We start from the raw sequence: 19661 nt of genomic DNA, 5'->3' as shown, positions 1-19661 counted from the left end.
GTGTCTAACCCTCTGTCCCCATGTCTTTTCTCCTAGGGGGGAAATCACTTTGACCAGTATGAAGAGGGCCAGTTGGAGCTGGAGCAGGCGTCCCTGGACAAGCCCATAGAATCGGTAAGGCCTCATCCTTCACCCCTACACCTTTTGGACAAGCCCAACTTGAAACTGTGTGTGTGTGAGAGAATTAATGATTGGTCCAGAGAGAGAGCAATAGAGCCTCGCCCCCTTCATTCACCCTTTACTGCCTGTGTGATAGACACATCCAGTGTTCCCTTGACAACCCATTCTCCGTACTCAATCAGTAGAATCACTGTAGACCCCCTCCCTTCCCAAGCCCTCTGCTTCCTGTGCCATTTCCTGTATGATAGCTCTTAGCTGGATGAATAGGATTATATTTTCACTATTATTCATTATTATATTTGACTTTAATCGTAGCTCTTACTCTGAATTTGCGTGTCTTTTTTAAGCCTGTTTTCAGTGATCCAGGCACTAGTTCACCAGATTGTTAGAGTGGAGTGGATAAGGCACTGTTACCAGTCTATAGTTGAAATAACTTCCAATCACTCTGTTAAAAGGGCAGTGTACAGTAAAATGTAATTTGTGTATGTCCTATTGGGAAGCGTGAGGTCCCTGAGTTTAGTCGTGGAAGTTTGCTTATCCCTGTTTGTCTCCTTTGCCCTCTGTGCTAAATTACACTGTGGCTATTTAGCAATAAAGGTCATTTGTACAAACCTCTCTAGCCCCCTCTACAACACATCTCATCTCTCACACACACACACACACACACACAAACTCTTCTTATATATTTAAACACACACATAGTTAATTATAGCTTGCTAGCACCCTAGCCACTGAAGCACTATCACGAGATGGACATATTCACGAGGGGTCCTGTCGATAAATAACATCTAATCTAATACTCTCTGGGCTAACAAGATTAGAAGCGTAGAACACAATCGCATACTCACACACATGTTCACAACACACACACTGGGGGGGGACAGGCGAATCAGATGTGGTCTGATTGTTCTGCTCTGACCTGATTTGGGAAAGGAAAGGGACTCGGTGCCTTATCCACTCCACAGCAAGAGAAGAGAAAAGGTGTAGGCTTGGAGATGGAAGTGTGTGTTTAGTATTTGTGTGTGTGGCGTTTGTGTACTCTGTGTGTTTGTGTGTATATAGGACAGTTATCTCAGAACATTACAGTATTGTACACAACTTGGGGTGTTCGACATTTCTCTCCTGCAGCGAATTGGCCCCTATTAGCTAAGCAGCAATGACCCGGTTTGTATTTGCACGCTCCGCTTTCCTACTCCCATCTTTTAGGGTTTCCTTGTAACGCTTCTCTTACTGTCTCTCTGTCTTCACATCGCTCTACCTCTTTCTGCTCTCTCTCTCAATCCATCTCCCCTCTGTTCTTTTCATGCACCTATGTTCAAACAATGATTTCTCTCTCTACTACACAGTGATTCGGTGTTCAGTACCCTCTGTCATTCTGTGCTGGCATGGTGCTTGTGCAACTGGGACTGCATTTTTCGCTGACGAGGCACATGGATAATATCGCAGGCAGCTCTTTTCTCTCGCTCCCCCTTCCATCTCTCTCTCCCTCTGTCTCTCCGTGTCTCTCTCTCTCTCTCTCTCTCTGAAGCACTGCGGAGAGCAGGCCTGAACTCCACTCTTGTCTCCACAACGTCTATCCCCTCTCCCCTCAGGGCATAGTGGATGTCCTCTGACTGCAACTATTGATCTGATTCTGAGCATCTCAAGGCACAGCAGAACAGTATCTTATCCCAGCTGCATTGAGAGTTCATGGCGAGAGTTCCAGCTGCATTGATAAATAAAGCTTTAATTACAAGTAGGTACGAGGAGGGTTTTTAGGCTTTTGTTTTAAACTATATACAGCCAGTCTGCATTGAAACGGCACACACCCACACAGCTATACCGCTAGACCATGAGAGCTTGCCTTAAGCATGTAGCTGTAACAAAGCCAAATTATTCAGCCAGGCACTGGTGTAAATAATCCTGTGTCTGTTCTGTTGTGAGGCACATGGACAGCAGCAGTAACAACAGCGGTAACAGAAAGGTCAGTCTGTCCTTCTCCTAGCTCTGCTGTTGTCCTGCTACTCTGAAAGCGTTACTAAGCCATGGTACAAATGCTTCCTTGATGAAATGTGAGGGTGAAAATCCTGTCTGGCCCTGACCATTTCTCCATAGTCCTTCATGTGAGATATATACCCTGACGGGTTGTCATGGTGGGCGGATTGATCAAACCAAGCTTAGCCACGTAGCACCAACCCACTCACTGGCTCAGGAGCCTACTGTGGGTGGGCAGTAGAGAGGAGTGGAGAGGAGAGCAGGAGAGGTGGCCTGCCTGCCTGGGTAAAGTGGCTCTGTTGCTCCTGCGCTATTGTCTATGGAGGGGCGCTGAGAGCCGGGCTGCAGCACGACAGCTCCTGACACACGTGGAGAGAGAGAGAGGACTGTCACTTCCACCACAGACGCATGCGCTCACATAATGCGTATTACACACGCCAACCTTTAATTTCAGTGAAATTGCAGTTGATCAGCTTTGAAATTTCACAGCTCCACTTAAGATTGTCAGACCCCCCCTCTTACTCCAGCAGCAGTGTCATGGCTCTGGGGTGACGGGGGCAGTGACAGTCGTCAGCATGTCTCACGTCAAGGCGCTGGCTGTGTGTGCAGCGCCTCTCCGCGCCCCTCCCCTGCCACTCGTGTGTGTTCTGATCTGTAGGCAGTTAGAGGTCTGTGGTACTTAACTGGGATCTGTTTTCTCTCTCTGTCTTTCCCCTCTGTTCTCTCGCTCTTTTCTCTAACATTGTTTTTTGCATTGCATGTTTTAACTGGCTATCATTCGGTGCTAGCTCTCTCACACTCTGTCCTAATCACAACACCTTTTCACCTCCCCTCTCCCATTTCTCCAATGTCCCCTACCCCTGTTCCCTCCTCCAAATCCCTGGCCCTGAGAGAGCGATCCAGTGGGCAGCCTCAGACACACACAAACACGTGTTCACACACACAAGAGCACACTCGATTTAAAAAACACCTGTGCACAAACTGTGCTGGCCTCAAACTTGAGAGAGAAGATTGATTTCACATGATGCCTTCTGGCCTTTTACCTTTGACTACTGAGACACTGCACCAAGTCAGGGTCAGCTACATCACAGCACCACAGACAACAATATTCAGAGTCAAACCTCAGTCAGATTAGAAGGAAACGTACATGCCCAGGGATTTATGACAGGTCAAATGTCATACATCACCCATTCATGGTGCGGTACGACTGCAGTAACACACTGACCCCTGCCCACCCTCCGTATGTTATCACGGGTGCTAACAGCCATTTGGTGTCTCTCTGTTCTGGGTCCAGGTGCTGACATCATCAACATGAGGTGGGTCTGACAGACTGTGGCAGTGTACCAACTGCTTAAAGGCTATGTTGTTGTTCACATCCATGTATCAACAGAGCTGTAGGTGTCTTTGAAATGATCAATCTTGTATAGGTGTTTTTTTTTCACTGCCACCCACACACACAACAACAACAACAACAACACACACACACACACACACACACACACACACACACACACACACACACACACACACACACACACACACACACACACACACAGAGCCTAGAGGAACACACACAGAGGGACACAGACAACTGTGCTGTTGCTCAGGCACCAGCTGTATCTTTCCTCTGCTCCGTGCCGTGTTAGTGTTACACTCCCACCACCTCTCCGCCTTCATTTGGGAAAATGAACCCCTGGAAGATTACCAAGGGAAAGGTCATCTGCCGTCAGTCACTCGTCCCCTTTACAACCCTGACCCCGCCGAGGGCTCCATCTCTATTCAGCACCAGCTCCAACACTGCAGGAGGCAGACTGACGAGGTCAGTTAGATGTTTTTAAGGTCATTGATGGTAATGGATCCAAATGGTCCTGACCAAGTCTGTCCACCGGTTAAGTCACAACTCAAGGTCAGCTGAACAGACCCAAGGTTAGGTAACAACTGCTCTCCAATATGGTGGTGCTAAGAGGGCAGGTCCTTGGTTGGAAGGTGTTCTATTTGGCCTGAGTCCCTTGAGGCCCATGCAGGGACCGTTGTTTCCATTTAGTCACACCTATCTGAGCCTCAGCAGGGAGGAATGTGAGCGTGCAAGGCAGACAGACAGACAGTGCGCCAAGGACAGCGGAGCTGGAAAAAGAGCTTTACAAGGAAGAGGAGAGCTGCCCCCCTGCTCTGTCCAACAGACCCAGCTCCACAAGACTCCTGTAAAAACACACATTCCACAGGGGGACAAGAGCGGGTGACGCCTGACTGCGACCCTCTGTTTTGTACTGTCACAGTTACTAGTCTCTCACTCACTCACTCTCACCCACTGAAATCTCACAGAGATAATCATATAAAATATGACCCAAGTTTTGGTTGCTCTTTTTTCTGACATAATTTTCTGGTTAAGTGGATTAGCGCGCTGTCTGTTCTGTTGGTTAAGGCCTCAGACAGTGATGGTGCAGTAATCCCTATTTAAAAACCTCCCATATAATGCAAGGGGCTTCTGAACCCCTCCGTGTGAGGCTCACACACAGCCAGCGTCTACTGCACACACACACACACACCGTCAGCATCACAAGGTTTGAAGACCCACACATTCTGAGGTTCCTGGTATGGTGCCCCCTGTATACCTCTTCCTGCCTTTACCCCTATCTATTTGTTTTTAACCCCCCCCACCTCCCCCCCCCATGCACTGTGTCAATGACAGCACAATGCACATTACCCTCCCTACCAACACTCGGTGTGGATTTCTCTTGTTTGGATAACATTTTCTTTTTATTTCTCCTATATTAACAATAATCATTAAATCAGTGAGTTTATTGACATGCCTAGTTACCACATTTCTGTTTTGTGTACAGTGTTTTATACATTTTTTAGGGCAAAATAAAGATTTTAGCTCTTTTTTTTTTTAATAAGAAAAAGCTATAAAACAAATTGCAGTTGAAAGCGTTAGTGACTGGCCGGTTTCTTACATTGTGTCACGTGTGACTGTTCTTTTGACAGCCCAGTATTTTAAAGCCAGGTTCGTATGGAAATGCCTTCACTCCACTTGCACTGCTGTTGGAACTCGCCGTCGTTGCTTTTCATCGTCCGTCTGTCTGTTCTTCTTCATTTAATGCATTCATTCATCTGTTGTTCAGCACACAGCCTCATCTCCGCCCTCACACTCTGCTCAGTCCATTCTGATTGGCTCATCGATCAGTCTCAGCCATTTTGGACTGAAGTTTCTCCCCACACCAGCCCCACCTGGTTTTCCTCATTCTGATTTACAGACGCTGCTAGAGTTATTTTGGGGGAGGGTTACAGACTATTGGCTTACATTTGATTCCCCCATCAACCTACATAACCCCTGAAAGGTGCTATTTGATCAACTACTCTCCTCAGCCAGTGCTTGTTTTTCTGTGTGGGTTATTGCTGCGGTGAGAACTAAAAGCATCCCCAGTATCTCTTTGTCAATGGGAGCAGGGAAGAGCCCACTGCAGCACCATCTGCAGTGCAGAGAGACGAGGCTGCAGAGGATCATGGGAGTTGTAGTCCTCCAGCCCCTCTTTTATTTATATCTGCTCTGACTTGATGTGTCTAGCAACCAGCATGAACATGTTTATATGGTGACACCATGCTAGGTGATGTATAGCCCCAGTTATTATAAGTACACATGCGAGCCCTCTCCCCAGAATATGAGGCCCAGTATGAATTCCTCTCTTATCTGTGCTTGGAGTGGAAGATGAGGCCCAGTATGAATTCCTCTCTTATCTGTGCTTGGAGTGGAAGATCTGACCGGCACACAGACGCAGCTCATATATCCCCCATTCCCAGACTCTGTTCTACTGGGTCTTCCTGTCTGGAAATAGACGAGGAGAAAAACACAACCAAACAGAGCTAGGAAGTGGTGCAGTTCAACTTTTCCCTGGGGTAAGGTAGGAAAACATATATTTGTGTATTTTATCAGCAAGGCCCTAAAACAAGTGCTGTATATGAGGGAGATTATCAGTGTCTTTGGAGGGGAGTTGCCATTTCAACAATATTTTGTGGCCTACTTAAAACAAACCAATTAGGTAATGACATTTTAGTTAACGATAAGCAAGTGGGGAGCGTTGACTTAGTTATACAGAGGGAGCGGGGAGGGGGGGTAGTAGTTTAGATTGAAATACCACAGGGACTCGATAAAATTGATTAAAATCCATCTCTGTGACAAAGGCAGACGGGCAGAGATGCAGCATGTGCTGTGTGTGACAACCACTACCCCTTCCACATGCACTAACCCATACTGCCCCACCCCACCACCACCCTTACATCTCCATCCACTTCCACTGCCCTCTGTCTGTCAAGACGATCTACTATGACCCTGTCCAACCATCACCTCTGTGCTTGAGCCCATCTCAGACTAACACCATTGGTCCGTAGGCGTTCTGTTGACCCTGCCCTTCTGTATATGCATCATCATATACAGTCCAGTACTAACACAGTCTCTTTTTGTTCAACTCTAACAAAAAGATGCATGCTGTTTTACTGTTTGGTTTCAATCCCTCCCACTTGGTTTTCTGTTTGTGAAATTTGACATCTACTCTCTTTGTGATTATAAATATCCTTTTTTGGGGGTTGGTTTGTATGTTTTTGGTAGAGTGCAGCACCCTGGTGAATGGTCGTAGAAAAGCTTGGAATAGTTATAATCACAACTGAAACGCAACCTTTTAAATGTTTTTTATATTTTTTACAAATCTCATTGTTTCTGTTTTCTTTGTGCTTGATGGTGTACTGTAGTTTGTAGTGGTGCGACAGTCTTGCATTTCACTTTTGTTTTACTGCCGTTCCATAGCGCTATAACAGTCTCAGTCACGCACCTGATGTCTTCCTCTCTCCTACACAGTCATACACACTCTCAACCCTGGGCCTTGTAATGGTAACCCAAGGCCCTCTTAGCACTTTCTCTCTCTCTTTCTTTCCCCCTCTCTCGCTGTATTTCTCTCGTGACAGCTGCATATTTTTTTGTGGCGCTCCCCTCTCTTGGTTATGGAATCACAACAAGCTTGGGAGTTTCTGGTCCTCCTTTCTGTTAACGCAAGATTTCCATTCCTCGTTTTTGTTCCATTTGTCTATACGATAGATCTCGCTATATAGCGGTTCATATATGTATAAGCGTGTGATACATATATTACCGTCTCCTTTCTCCTCTTCCTCCCTCCCCTTCGTACCTCCCAGACAGCTGATATTCTCTGTGTTACAACAACGAGTAGAACATGGGACGCTTCATCCCCAGTTTGTAAGCTTTGAGGTTTTAATCACTTCCTGTTAGGGTAGGCTCCTTCTCTAAACCCTCAGTGTGGCCATAAGGATGTTAGTACAGAAACTACGCACTCCCTTCCCTCCCTCCTCACCTCCCCCTGTGCTGGAAGACACTGATGTCACATGGTGGAGGAGGTGGTGATGATTTGGTAGTAGTCCTGTATGTGTTTGTGACCCGTGCCCACGGGAAAAGCTTTTCTTATTATTGGAATGTTTTTGGTCTTTTTCTCCTCTGTTCTGTCTGCCAGGATAACATTGGGCACCGGCTGCTTCAGAAACATGGCTGGAAGCTGGGGCAAGGACTGGGCAAAACCATGCAGGGTAAGAAGACATTCTCGCCTCCCTCTCTCTCTCTCTCTCTCTCTCCATACTCCTTTCTCAAATGTATGCTAATACTGTCTCTTCTCCTCTCAGTACTCCTCCTCTTTGCCTCACCTTTCTCCAGGTTTTATTTTGTGCTTTTCTTTTCAACTGTTTCCTTTCTGTTTTCTGTACTTTTCTGATCTCTGTCTTCCTCTTCTGGTAGGTAGAAAGGATCAGAGGATTTGGTGCATGACCCCGGTACAGTTGTCCCTGTTGGTCTTGCCCTGGTCTTCGCCAGAACTAGGTGTAGAAAGGATAGCGTAATGCACCCTGGGACAGGACGGGCGGGGGAGAAGGAGGAGGAGGAGGAGGAGGGGGGTGGTGTTTGTTCTTTGCGCCACTGCTGTTCCCTTCCCATGATGCATTTAGCCTAGAGCAGATTTGACTAAAGTGGGCCAGTTAATTAAAAAACATTTTTTTTGAAGGGGATGAAGAATGCATGCCCACCCCACACACACTCGCACTGATGCTCATTGCTTATAAGCTCCCTTGAGACACACTGCCCTCAGCCAATGGGAGCTGCTGTTCATTCTCCTCCAAAAAAGACATTAGTCTCATGGTGGAATGCCAGTGTGTGTGTACCCAGCTTGGTTCCACTGAAGTGTGTAGCAGACAGAGTCCAGGTCTGATTCTCAGATGTTCCACTGATCAAGAGTCAAGTTAGTTTGCCTTGGAACACCTGTGTCATGTTTGGAATTTCACCTCAGTTTCTAGAATGTCTTTGCTTCATAGCTGTGGTGATTAGTACAGTGATACTAGGCACTGTAGGGTTGTGTGTGCTCGTAGACGATTGCAGAGTTATTGTAACTGATGAGGTCTGTATCTAGCTATGTATAGTCTAATATAATCACCTATGTCATGCCTTCGTGTTCTACCCTCCCCAGTACTTAGTCAAAATAATTCAGTCAATATGTTGGTTAGATTTAAACTGTTAATCTCACTCCCTCCCATTTCTGTTATTGATCTCTCCCTGTTATTAACTGGCACTTTATTTAAATGAATTTAAAGCTAATCTGAAGGATTGATGGGTTACTTTAGGGCTTACACTGGTTATCTGTTATTTCAGGGTTTCTATGGTAATTCACTATTAACTTTTGATTTGAATTAGTTGTATTGATGCATTTTGTGTGCACTGATTGACCACAGCTCATGTCAGATGGTGTTTTTAGTTGGCTGGCAAGGGTTTGAGCATAAAGGCCTCTGAGTTTAGTAGTGACAGACAAGACAGTACAGCCAATGCACTCAGTGTCTGTCTCTGCAGTTCCTCCTCCCTTTGGTCTGTAATGTCCTGGTGAACTTTCATTAGACAGCCCAAACATGTGTTTGCATGTTATCTGCCTGCACTGCTGTGCTAGTACAAGCTTTCATGTCTGTGTGTAGGACTGTCTTTGTCTGAAAATGGCCTTCAGAATATCACGCAGCAGCAACACTCGGTGCAGGATGCAGAGCTGTTGGCTGTGGTCCATGCTGTTTTTCCTCTATAGGCAGGGAATGGCTGGCCCAGCATAGGCTGACTGGTGCTGTGCAGGATGGTGGGGGGTGCTTAGGCCACCTCAGCCTCTTTAGTTCAGCACACGGCCTCATTTGCTTGGTCCTGGTGGTGCAGCGCCCGGCTTCTCTCCACTCAACTCCTGCCTGCTATGCTACATTCTCTTCCCTCGGCCGCTCAGTATCTGCCCCTCCGGTCTCTCTCGTACCCTCGTACCCTCGTCCTCTTTATCTCCCTCTCTCTGTCTCACTTCTCCCCGGTTCTCCCTCTCCTTCCCCCTGCTCTCTCTATAGAGGGTGATGAATAGCAAGTCTCTACACTGGCCTTGAAAAAAAAAAAATTGTAGGCGCACGCGAATACATTTTGGAGCACAGTGTAAAATATTTTAGGTTAGAAAGCTAGAATCTTACATTTTTCTAGGTGCACTGGTGCCTTGAAAGGAAAAGGTTGCACAACAAAATATTTTGGTGCCTATGCGAGTAAAATGGTCGCACTGTAGAGCCCTGTGTCGTGTTTTCCTTCAGCTTTGAATGATGTCATAGTTGGCAGGCTGGTTGGTCCATGTAGTCTATTGAGAATTGGTTTAGAGTGAGTGTGTCTACTTCATGGGGCTGAGTCCAGGGTCTGAGTCCAGGGGAAGCTTCTTAACCTCTTCACCCAACCCCTTTCACACTCATTTGTTTCTGCCCAGAGCTAGCTACACAACCCAGACCCGTCTTTCACCCAGCCTTTTCTCATCCCTCCATCGTTCCTCTCGTTCACCCCGTTCCCTTAGTCACACCAGCCTTTCCCTACCCACCCAGCAGGAAGCATCTGGGCTGCATTACAACACGCTAATGGGAAACGTCCCAGTCTGCTCATTCTCTGTCTCCTAACACACTGTCTTGTTTTCAACAGGACACAGTGCCTGGATGCCTTCTCCCTCTCAAAACCGTACACTACTGGGGACTTGTCCTCTTGTTCAGTCTGACACCCTGAGCAGGTGATTGTAACAATGTGTCGAATGCTACATTTGCATCTTAATGTCTTACTAAGTGGATAAATAGGCTCTTGTTAGAGAACCTTGTTTTTATACTTGCTTTTAGAGGAGGATGCTGTTACAATGCTGCTTATGCAACTGTAGACTGCCAGCCTCCCTGCAGTAGTAGCCTCTGGTGCAACAAGAGGATCTGCACTGAGTTAAGACATGCGTCAGTCAGGTCTGCTGGTTATTTGTTTTAAGGGAGGCGAGTAGTGTATGTAGTGCAGGGCACACTGCATTCTGTTAGTGTCTGCTTTTCTGTCTGTAGTGTTTAGCCATGGCTCATCTAGCTGGGGATCTGTCCCACCCTCCCATTTGGCATCACTGTGCTAAACACAACAGTCACACAGAAGAATGCCACACACACAGCAGCCACGGTAAATGTAATACCAACAACGCTCTTGTATGCTAAGAAGCTTTTTGAAGACGTTTTTACACTTGTGTCAACGACTCGTCATCTCTGGCCTTGAAGAGAACACAGCCGTTGCGTGGCGTCTTGCTTTGCTGATGGTCTCGACTCTGTCCCATGAGGAATGGTGGATTGAGGCTCATGCCAGGGCTGGTTGCAAGGAGGTTGGCAGGGGTTCCTGGTATTTCTGTGCTCTCACCTCTCCTCTGCTCATGGACATGTAGGGCTTTCAAGTCCACTTCTGTCACCAGTTACCAGCCAGAGGCCCTACAGTCCAGGACACTGCCTCCTACAGGACACATTGGGAACTACCTGTCTGTCAGTGTGAAAGCACTGCGGTGACCCATGACTCTGATGCATTGATAACAGGATTGAGACAGACAAACAGGACAGGGTGTTTTGTTTTTAAATATGCATTTTAAAAATGGACCTGCTGTCTGATTGTCAGTAGTCTAGCGAATAAAGGGGGTTGTGTTTGTGTGTTTGAGGTGATAATCTGTAAACGTTTCTGGCTTATGACCTAAGCGGCATGTAGCTATTTTGGTTAAGAGCGTTAGGCCAGAAACTGAACGGTTTCCATTTCGAATCCCTGAGCCGACAATCTGTGCCCTTGAGCAAGGCAGTTAACCTCAATTGCTCCTGTAATTTGCTCTGGATAAGAGCGTCTGCTAAATGACTCTGTCAAAATTTTAATTGGTTGAGTGTAGCTCTTGTGTTGTTGCTGTTTGCATGGTGTCAGTACAGTGTGGTTATGTAAGCAGTGGCCTCTGCTCTGTGGGTAGATGAGTCTTGTTTGTCTGGCGCTAACCTGCCTGCATGTCCAATTGTTGTCTATATTAATGGTCCTGTGTTTGAACCAACTATGGACAAATATGGTCATCTACTTTACTCCGGAGTGGACTTATAACACAATCACCGTATCACGCCATCACATCACTATAGAATGAATCTGTGGGATCACATTCTAATGATAATAATAATAATAATAATAATAATAATAATAATAATAATAATACTACTACAGGATTATACTCGTTCTCTCCCCTCCTGTCAGAACAGAAGCATTTGTTTGACTTGATAGCAATGTGTCCCCTGTGCTTTGAGTTTTCACTGTATTGACTCTGTTCTTATTTCTTCTTTTGTTCTTTTTGCCCCTTTTTTTAGGTAAGGTTTGTTGGATTCCCTCTATGTATGTGTGCATAAGTGTGTGTGTTTCTCCCACTCTACAATTGACCTCAATGTAACACCCCCCTTTACAACGTAGGCTAATACTGGCCTCTCTCAGCTTCCTCCTCTTGTCTTTATAAACCACTAAACTATTATTTCACTTTTCACAATCTGCTCACAAGTACCTACAGTGCTTTGATTCCAAGTACGAAAAACCCAACCAAAATCCAATTAAAATCAAGGTAGATTCTAGTAACAAAGATTGCATCACATCCTGTAGAATCACCAGCTCCAAGTCTCTTTAGATTTGTGTTCTTCCCTTTGAGTGTCTGTGGCTGCCATGGTTGGGGGTTCTGATTGGCTGTGACCACGGCTCAGTCTTTTGAATGGCTTGCAGAGTAGCCCCCTTTCCCCCCACCTGCCTGTATTTACCTTCAAACCTGTGGAGTGAGTGTGTACTGTATGTATGAGTGCGGTTGTCATGTGGGACTGAGACGTGTGTCAGTCACTGATGGGGGCCCTAGGGAAAACTTACAGGGAAACCTCACTCCCCCCTCCTGCACCCAAAATGTGTCTGCCCCTCCCTCCCATGTCCACCAATGTCACACACACCCATCATCCCTCTCCTTTGGCCTTCCCCCCCCTGCACAGCATGTCTGTCCCAGAGGTTCAACCCTGCCTGCCTGGACTGTCAGTCATCTGGGGATTTAAGCAGTGCTCTGTATAGGCTACAGTGCTACACTCAAAGAACCCTTCATATGCTCCATGGAGTACTTAAAATTCAACTCTAAATAATCATTTGACTGTTGTTTTCCTGTTGTTGCACACTTACAGTGCGAGACCAAGTCTCCTAAGCACTGCTCAAAGCCCTGTGGCCCACTTTTTCAGGTACATTTCTGTCTATGTTCACCATCCTGGGGGTAAGCATGTCCCAAACTGAGCTTGCTGACAGTGGGACAGTGAGGGGATTTGGGGGAATCTAGGCTAACCAGGCTGACAAGACAAACATCTGTCTGTGAGGCTGACAGAGGGGAGAATGGTGGCTGTGTGTCGAGTGGTGTTCTGTTGTCAGGGGCAGCTGATTGGTTGCATGCTCGTATCAAATAAGGCATGGTAATTCCTCTTTACTCTAGCAGATGCGATAGATATTTTAACACACTACATTTAAAGCATGATCTGTAGGATAGCCGGACAGGGAACCTCGCCCTGTTCTCCTGTTCCAAGTGGATCTGTCCTCAGATTCAGCTGTTTAAACAATCATCCCCTACCCTGAAGAACAGAGTCCAACTCAACTCCCCCAGAGCCCTTATCTGATGGGGATGTTATTGAAGCCAGCTGCTGGCTCTAGCTCTCAATCTTTGGGGTAGGGTGAAGGAAAAGTGAGGGGTCTTGTGGGTTACTTACCACAGATATGGGGCATACAGGAGAGAGGAACAGGGGTCCAGGCACTCATGGGATATTGGGGAAGAAAGACCCAGGATTGGGGACTGGGACGGTGGGGGAGAGAGTGTGGTGGTGAGAGGAGATCCCTGTAAGCACCCAGAGGGCCAAGGTTGAAGAGAGGAGAGGAGGGCTTTAATCCCCACCCCAAGTCCCATCCCCACCACATTCGCCCTTCTCTATGTGCCTCGAATCTTCCTGCTTAACCAATTGGTGTTTCTTTTTTACAGTGATTTGATCCTGCCCATGTTGTGCTGATGGTAAACTTAGTGGTAAATGTTATTTTTTCCCCCCCGATTGAATTGTTTTTATTTTGTTTTTTTTTTCCCTCTCATTTCTTTCATTTGTTATTTTCCTGTCATCAGAGCACCAATGCTATATAGGCTTTCAATTCTCTATCAGTATTAGTACTCATTCTGCTGTTTGTATATTATCATATATACATCTACATTACTCTTACAAACATTCTCATTTTTTTGTTTTCAGTTTTCTTTTTCTTTTTTTTTTTTTTTACCTTGTGATTCACACTGTCATTTAGATGCACACTTTTTTGTCCGGTCCCTTTGTTTTCCACTGGAATGGGTAATGCTGAAGGTATTGTCACTGTGTTTTTAAAGATGGTTATAGTTGGGGACATCTTCTGTAATTGTAAAAAAAAAAAAACGTATTTCATGATGATTAGGTGCCTGGATTGTGACTCCTCCCCCGTGTTCTCAGGGAACTGGTCCATTGGTGGAGAGCTTTACTGCAGTGGCCTGTCTGTCTGTCTGTGGGCTGGTCTCAAGCAGTCCCCCTTGTGGTTGGACTGCTTAATATTCACTCTAATAGTCTAGGTCCATCAAACTCAACTCTGGACCTCGAAGCTATATTTCCACTGTGTTTTTTTTCATTGTTCCCCTCTAATTAGGGACTGATTTAGACCTGGGTGCAATTAATTATCAGGTAGAACAGAAAACCAGCAGGCTCCGGATCGCCTTGGGTGAAAGGCGCTGCATTGTCATTTGGACGTCTGCATTGACTGTGCAGCATTTATGGTGAAACGGCCTCTGCAGAAGTCAGGCGTTGATACTTCTTGCGCTTCAGGGAGCAGTACAGAGCTGTTGTGAGGAAGTGAGTTTGTGTTTTATACAGGACCTCCCACCTACTGTCAATCAATCATGTCAATGCGGAGCTATACGGAGCCCTCCACATTGTTACAAAATTTGAGGGGCGCACGGCGATGTGGTACAGAGCTCAATTTGGCAATTGTGTCACACCCCACCATACGGTGCCGCGACCACATTTTCAGATCAGAAATTGTCTGAAAGAGTTATTAGTATGAGACCATGCCTTAATGTGTCCAACCGGCAGACAGACACTGTAGTGGGGTTTGGAGTCCAGGCAGGCCCTTATTTGATCCACACACGGCTATAATTTAAGAATTAGGATTATACCATTGGGCTGTGACCATAACAATGATACAAGAACAATTCAGAGAATAGACAGATGTTAACAGAGAGGATTCAAATAAAATAAAAATTGCCCCATGGGCTAGGAATGAATTAGTCTCACATCTGTATTCTGGCACTAATGAATACATTAGGTATGCAAGCCTATGCTGCTGCCCTGTTATGCCAATGCTGACTATCACGCTGGCTTCCATTGCAATAGAAGACTGTAGTCAGTCGGCACGTAAGACCATAGTCACTGTGTTATCACTAGCCCCTTTTAATATGTCTGGTTTTATGCGATCAGACCGCTAATGTCGTTATGGCCCTAACATTATTAGTTATCACATGATTTAAGATGCAAACCAAACCTGCTTTTTTAGTTTCAGAATGAGACTACAGTCTATTCTCCTCACTAGTGAGGTAAAGGGGCATGTGGATTAGAAATAAGCAATAAGGCACAAGGGGGTGTAGATATGGCAAAAATACCACGGCTAAGGGCTGTTCTTAGTTACGACGCAACACAGCGTTCCTAGATTCAGCTGTTGGCTGTGGTATATTAGCCATATACCACAAACCCCCAAGGTGCCTTATTGCTATTATAAACTGGTTGCCAATGTAATTAGAACAGTTAAAATAAATTTTTTGTTATACCCATGGTATAAGGTCTGATAACCACGGCTTTCAGCCAATCAGCATTCAGGGCTCAAACCACCCAGTTTATAATCACTAATAGGTTGTGCTATGTGGAAATAGTTAGTCATTATTTGTTTCTGATTGTGGATTTGTTCATTCCTAGCCCTGTTAACTAAAGACAAGCATATTTTTAAAATGTTAATAATCACTCTTGCCCAAGGGTATAAACTGAGTCTAAAATTGATCAAGAGGATAATAACGTAATCTTGAGTAAGGAGAGAAAAAAAAACTGAAACCAAACTGAAGTGCTGATTGGTCTCTTATCTGATTTACTGTGAACCTGGCTGCCAACCAACAGCCACTGCTGCAGCAGACTAGTCCAAATTCTGTTTTGTGTCTTTTTTGTTTTGAGAACCCCTGTCTGTCCAACCCCACCCCATACCCTATTTTCTCAGGTAAGTATCCCCTCCCCTGCAATGTCACCATGGCGATTCCTGGCCTGTGACGTCACTCCGCTGTAGTTCAGTGCTTGTCCTTTATTTACTCTCTCTCTCTCTCTCTGCTTCGTTTGGCTGATTATGAGTGGATTAAGCAAAATTACGTGTCAAATCTCCAACATAGTTTTGATCTTTTTCTGTTTCATTCTGTTTTCTGGTTGTTTTTGGTTGGTTCATTTATTTTTCTAAAGTTAATTTCCTTCTGATCTAGCTCTTTTCACAGCTTACGTAACATGGCTTAAGTAGACTGAGGGAAAGCGGGGGAGAGCCTGTTAGGCCAGGGCCATGATGAGAGGCCTGGGTTAGAGGGGGAGCTGAGGCTGGGTCTCCTATGGGACAGTACAGGGGGTTGTGGGGTCAGTCACTGGGCAGTTCAGAGCCGGGTGATGGGGAGGCTGTACTATGTTGTTGCAGTGGTGTTCTGCTCAGTAATCTGTAGCAGCTGCGTCAGCCAGCCCCTCTGGCAGTATTGTCCTTGGTAAACTTGGCATTCTTGTTGAACAGGACTGCTGTACTGGAGGAGGGAGGGGGAGAGAGGCTACGCTCAGCAGTTAGAGACTGGAGGGAGACACAGAGAGACTGCGACAGATACAGGCTTAAACCCTGTCCTTGCCTCTCTGTTTTTCTCCAGTATACTTTATCCCTCCATTTCCTTTCCTCTCCCCCTCCCTTATCCAAATGGACATCTCTGAACTGCTCATATGGCCTCTGCTGGTTACCTCTTAGAACTAGGATCAGTGCAGCAATTTGGATGCATCTTTCTAGAAAAGAGAACCCAGCTGAGAAGTAGTCAGGGTACTTAAGCTGTGCCGTGCCTGGTGGCTATGGTAAGCTGTGAGAATGGCTGGTTTTTGGTTCACTGTAGCTTTTCTGGTCTCTTTGCACTTCAAGGCAATATTCTCTAACCCCAGCACCCTGTGCTCTTAAAAGCAGGCTGTCCCCGAGCTGTCCCCCGTCCCAGTGTCAGAGCCTCACCTCCCCCTCTCTCTGTCTCTCTCCCCCCAGGACGCACCGACCCTGTGCCCATCATCCTCAAATATGATGTCATGGGGATGGGACGCATGGAGATGGAGGTAAGACACAGTCAGTGGCTCGCAAAATATCCGTGTTCTACATTTTGTATTCTAAAATGGGTCTGTGTATTTGTGAGTTTTATTTTAGTTTGTTCTTAGCGAGTTTGTTAACTTTCATATTGTGTGTGTGTGTAGTTGGATGTTGCCGAAGATGCTACAGAGAAGAGGAAAGTGCTGGAGGTGGAGAAGGAAGTCACAGAGGAATTACAGCAGAAATACAAGGTGAGACTCTTCTTACTAGCCAACTCAATCCAGCCATACATACGCCCCTCTTCTCAAGGTCCTCATTTCAACAATCTCTCACTAGCATTTGTTCACTCGCTTCAAGGTGACCCTGTTTCCTGCATTTGCATAACCTTCTTGCTTTTCTCCTGTGCCAGTGACTCATAGCCCTGTCTTGTTAAGATTCTGCTGCCGTTCTGTGTCTCAATGCAGTAAAATCGGCCTTGGAGAATCATAGAGCTTCTCCTGTTCCTCATCTCCCACTCCATGCACTTCTTTCTAGTGGAGAAAATTGGATGACTTCATGTGAGGAGTTGCTGTTTGTGCTGGTGTGAGATTCAGAATATATGAGACAACAGACAGACGGATGCTCAGTCAATGGAGCTACTGGACAACTTATACTGTCATGCATGTGCCAAATCATTTATTTTAGCGGGTTACTGGTATATCTGCAGAAATGGCATATGCAGTGCATTTGGAAAGTATTCAGACCCCTTGGCTTTTCCCTCATTTTGTTACTTTATTCTAAAAAAAATAATTTTTTATTTTTTTAATGTCCCTCATCAATCTAGACACAATACCCCCTAACGACAATCAAAAACAGGTTTTAGAAATGTTTGCAAATTCATGAAAAATGTCAAACTGATATCACATTTATTTCAAACCCTTTACTCAGTACTTTGTTGAAGCACCTTTGGCAGCGATTACAGCCTCAAGTCTTCGTGGGTATGATGCTACAAGCTTTGCACACCTGTATTTATGGAGTTTCTCCCGTTCTTCTCTGCCGATCCTCTCAAGCTCTGTCAGGTTGAATGGGGAGTGTTGTCTTGGTTGTGTGCTTAGGGTCACTGTCCTGTTGGAAGGTGAACCTTTGCCTCAGTCTGAGGTCCTGAGTGCTCTGGAGCAGGTATGCTCTGGAGCAGGTATGCTCTGGAGCAGGTATGCTCCAGAAACTTTGTTCTGTTCTTTGTTCTGTTAATCTTTCCCTCGATCCCTCCTGCTGCTGAAAAACATCCCCACAGATTGATGTTGCCAGGTTTCCTCCAGACGTGACGATTGGCTTTCAGGCCAAAAGTTCGATCTCTGTTTCATCAGACCAGAGACTCTTGTACAACTGAACGCATTTGACCCTCTGAAACATCGAGGTGCGGGGGGGGGGGCTGCCATCATCGGCGCCTGGGTAACAGTGAGTTGCCTTGCTCGGGCAGAACAACAGATTTTACCTCGTCAGCTCGGGGATTTGATCCAGCAACCTTTCAGTTACTGTCCCAACGCTCTATCCACTAGGTTACCTGCTGCCCCTTCAATTGATTGACTCTAGGAAGAGTCTTGGTGGTTTCAAACTTCTTCCATTTAAGAATGATGGAGATCACTGTTACTCTGAGGTACCTGTCAGCTGTGGGACCTTATATAGACAGGTGTGTGCCTTTCCAAATCATGTCCAATCAATTGAATTTACCACAGGTGGACAAGTTGTAGAAACCTCAAGGATATTTTTGTAAATAAGGTATTTCTGTTTTTAATTAAATTTAAAAAAAAATACAACATTATGGGGTATTGTTTGTAGATTGTGAGGGGAAAACAATTATTTAATCAATTTTAGAATAAGGCTATAATGTAACAACATTTTGAAAAAAAAGGGAAGGGGTCTGAATAATTTCAGAATGCACTGTATAAAAACAACCTGCAAGCACAATCCTTGTACACTTTGTTACCTTATGTGATTGATTTCTTTCAGTTATTGAACTTTTAACCTCCATGATAAACAACCATAGTTTCCTGTGGATTACTCAACCAGTACCAAGCCCTATGATAGGAGAATAAAGACCAGATTATACTGGCTCTAATCTTATTTTCCATCTCTAATCTGTATCAATGTCACTCACATCTCCTGTCTCTGCCCCCCGCCCTCCTTGACCCCAACAACAGGACCAGGTGGAAAAGGAGAAGGCCATCGCCAAAGCCCTGGAAGACCTGCGGGCCAACTTTTACTGTGAGCTGTGTGAGAAACAGTACCAGAAGCACCAAGAGTTTGACAACCACATCAACTCGTACGACCACGCTCATAAGCAGGTGAGGAGGACCTCCGCTTACCCCCATGCTGCTACAGCCCTCCACACACTGGGTTTCCTGTCACCGTGTACACGAGCTCAGAGAAACCCCAAGCCTTAAATCCCAGACACTCTCAGTGGAGAGTCTTGTTGAATGATGTTGCTGCACCATTGACCTTACTGTGGATGCAGGAATCCTTAACTGCTCTCTTTCTCTCTTCTTCTCCATCTGACCCAATCTGTCTTTCTCCCCCTCTCTTCCCTTCCACTCTCCCGCCATCCTGCCTTTGGTGTGCTGCTGCAGAGGCTTAAGGAGCTGAAGCAGAGGGAGTTTGCGAGAAACGTGTCATCACGCTCCCGGAAGGGTGGGAAGAAGCAGGAGAAGCTGCTACGCAGGCTGCATGTGCTGGCTGAGCAGAGGAAACAGCAGAACCGGTGAGCACATGCTACAGTATATACTGCACACTCAACCGCCCTCTCCTGGCTGAAGTGGAGGCTGTAACCCAA

The 19661-nt window shown here is 45.9% G+C and overlaps 1 protein-coding gene across 1 annotated transcript in view; it reads left to right on the top strand.

Annotated features, from left to right (window-relative positions):
- Positions 1-19661, top strand: part of gpatch8 (G patch domain containing 8) — a 57516-nt gene that overhangs the window by 30526 nt on the left and 7329 nt on the right. The window contains 6 exon segments of the mRNA XM_042307583.1: positions 37-114; positions 7608-7680; positions 16814-16881; positions 17017-17103; positions 19033-19176; positions 19459-19589. Coding sequence (XP_042163517.1) covers positions 37-114; positions 7608-7680; positions 16814-16881; positions 17017-17103; positions 19033-19176; positions 19459-19589 — 581 coding nt within the window.

The sequence above is a fragment of the Oncorhynchus tshawytscha genome, linkage group LG27 (genome assembly GCF_018296145.1).
Source record: "Oncorhynchus tshawytscha isolate Ot180627B linkage group LG27, Otsh_v2.0, whole genome shotgun sequence".
NCBI lineage: Eukaryota > Metazoa > Chordata > Actinopteri > Salmoniformes > Salmonidae > Oncorhynchus > Oncorhynchus tshawytscha.
The sequence above is the reverse complement of the archived record's forward strand: the minus strand, read 5'-3'. Positions and strand labels throughout refer to the sequence as shown.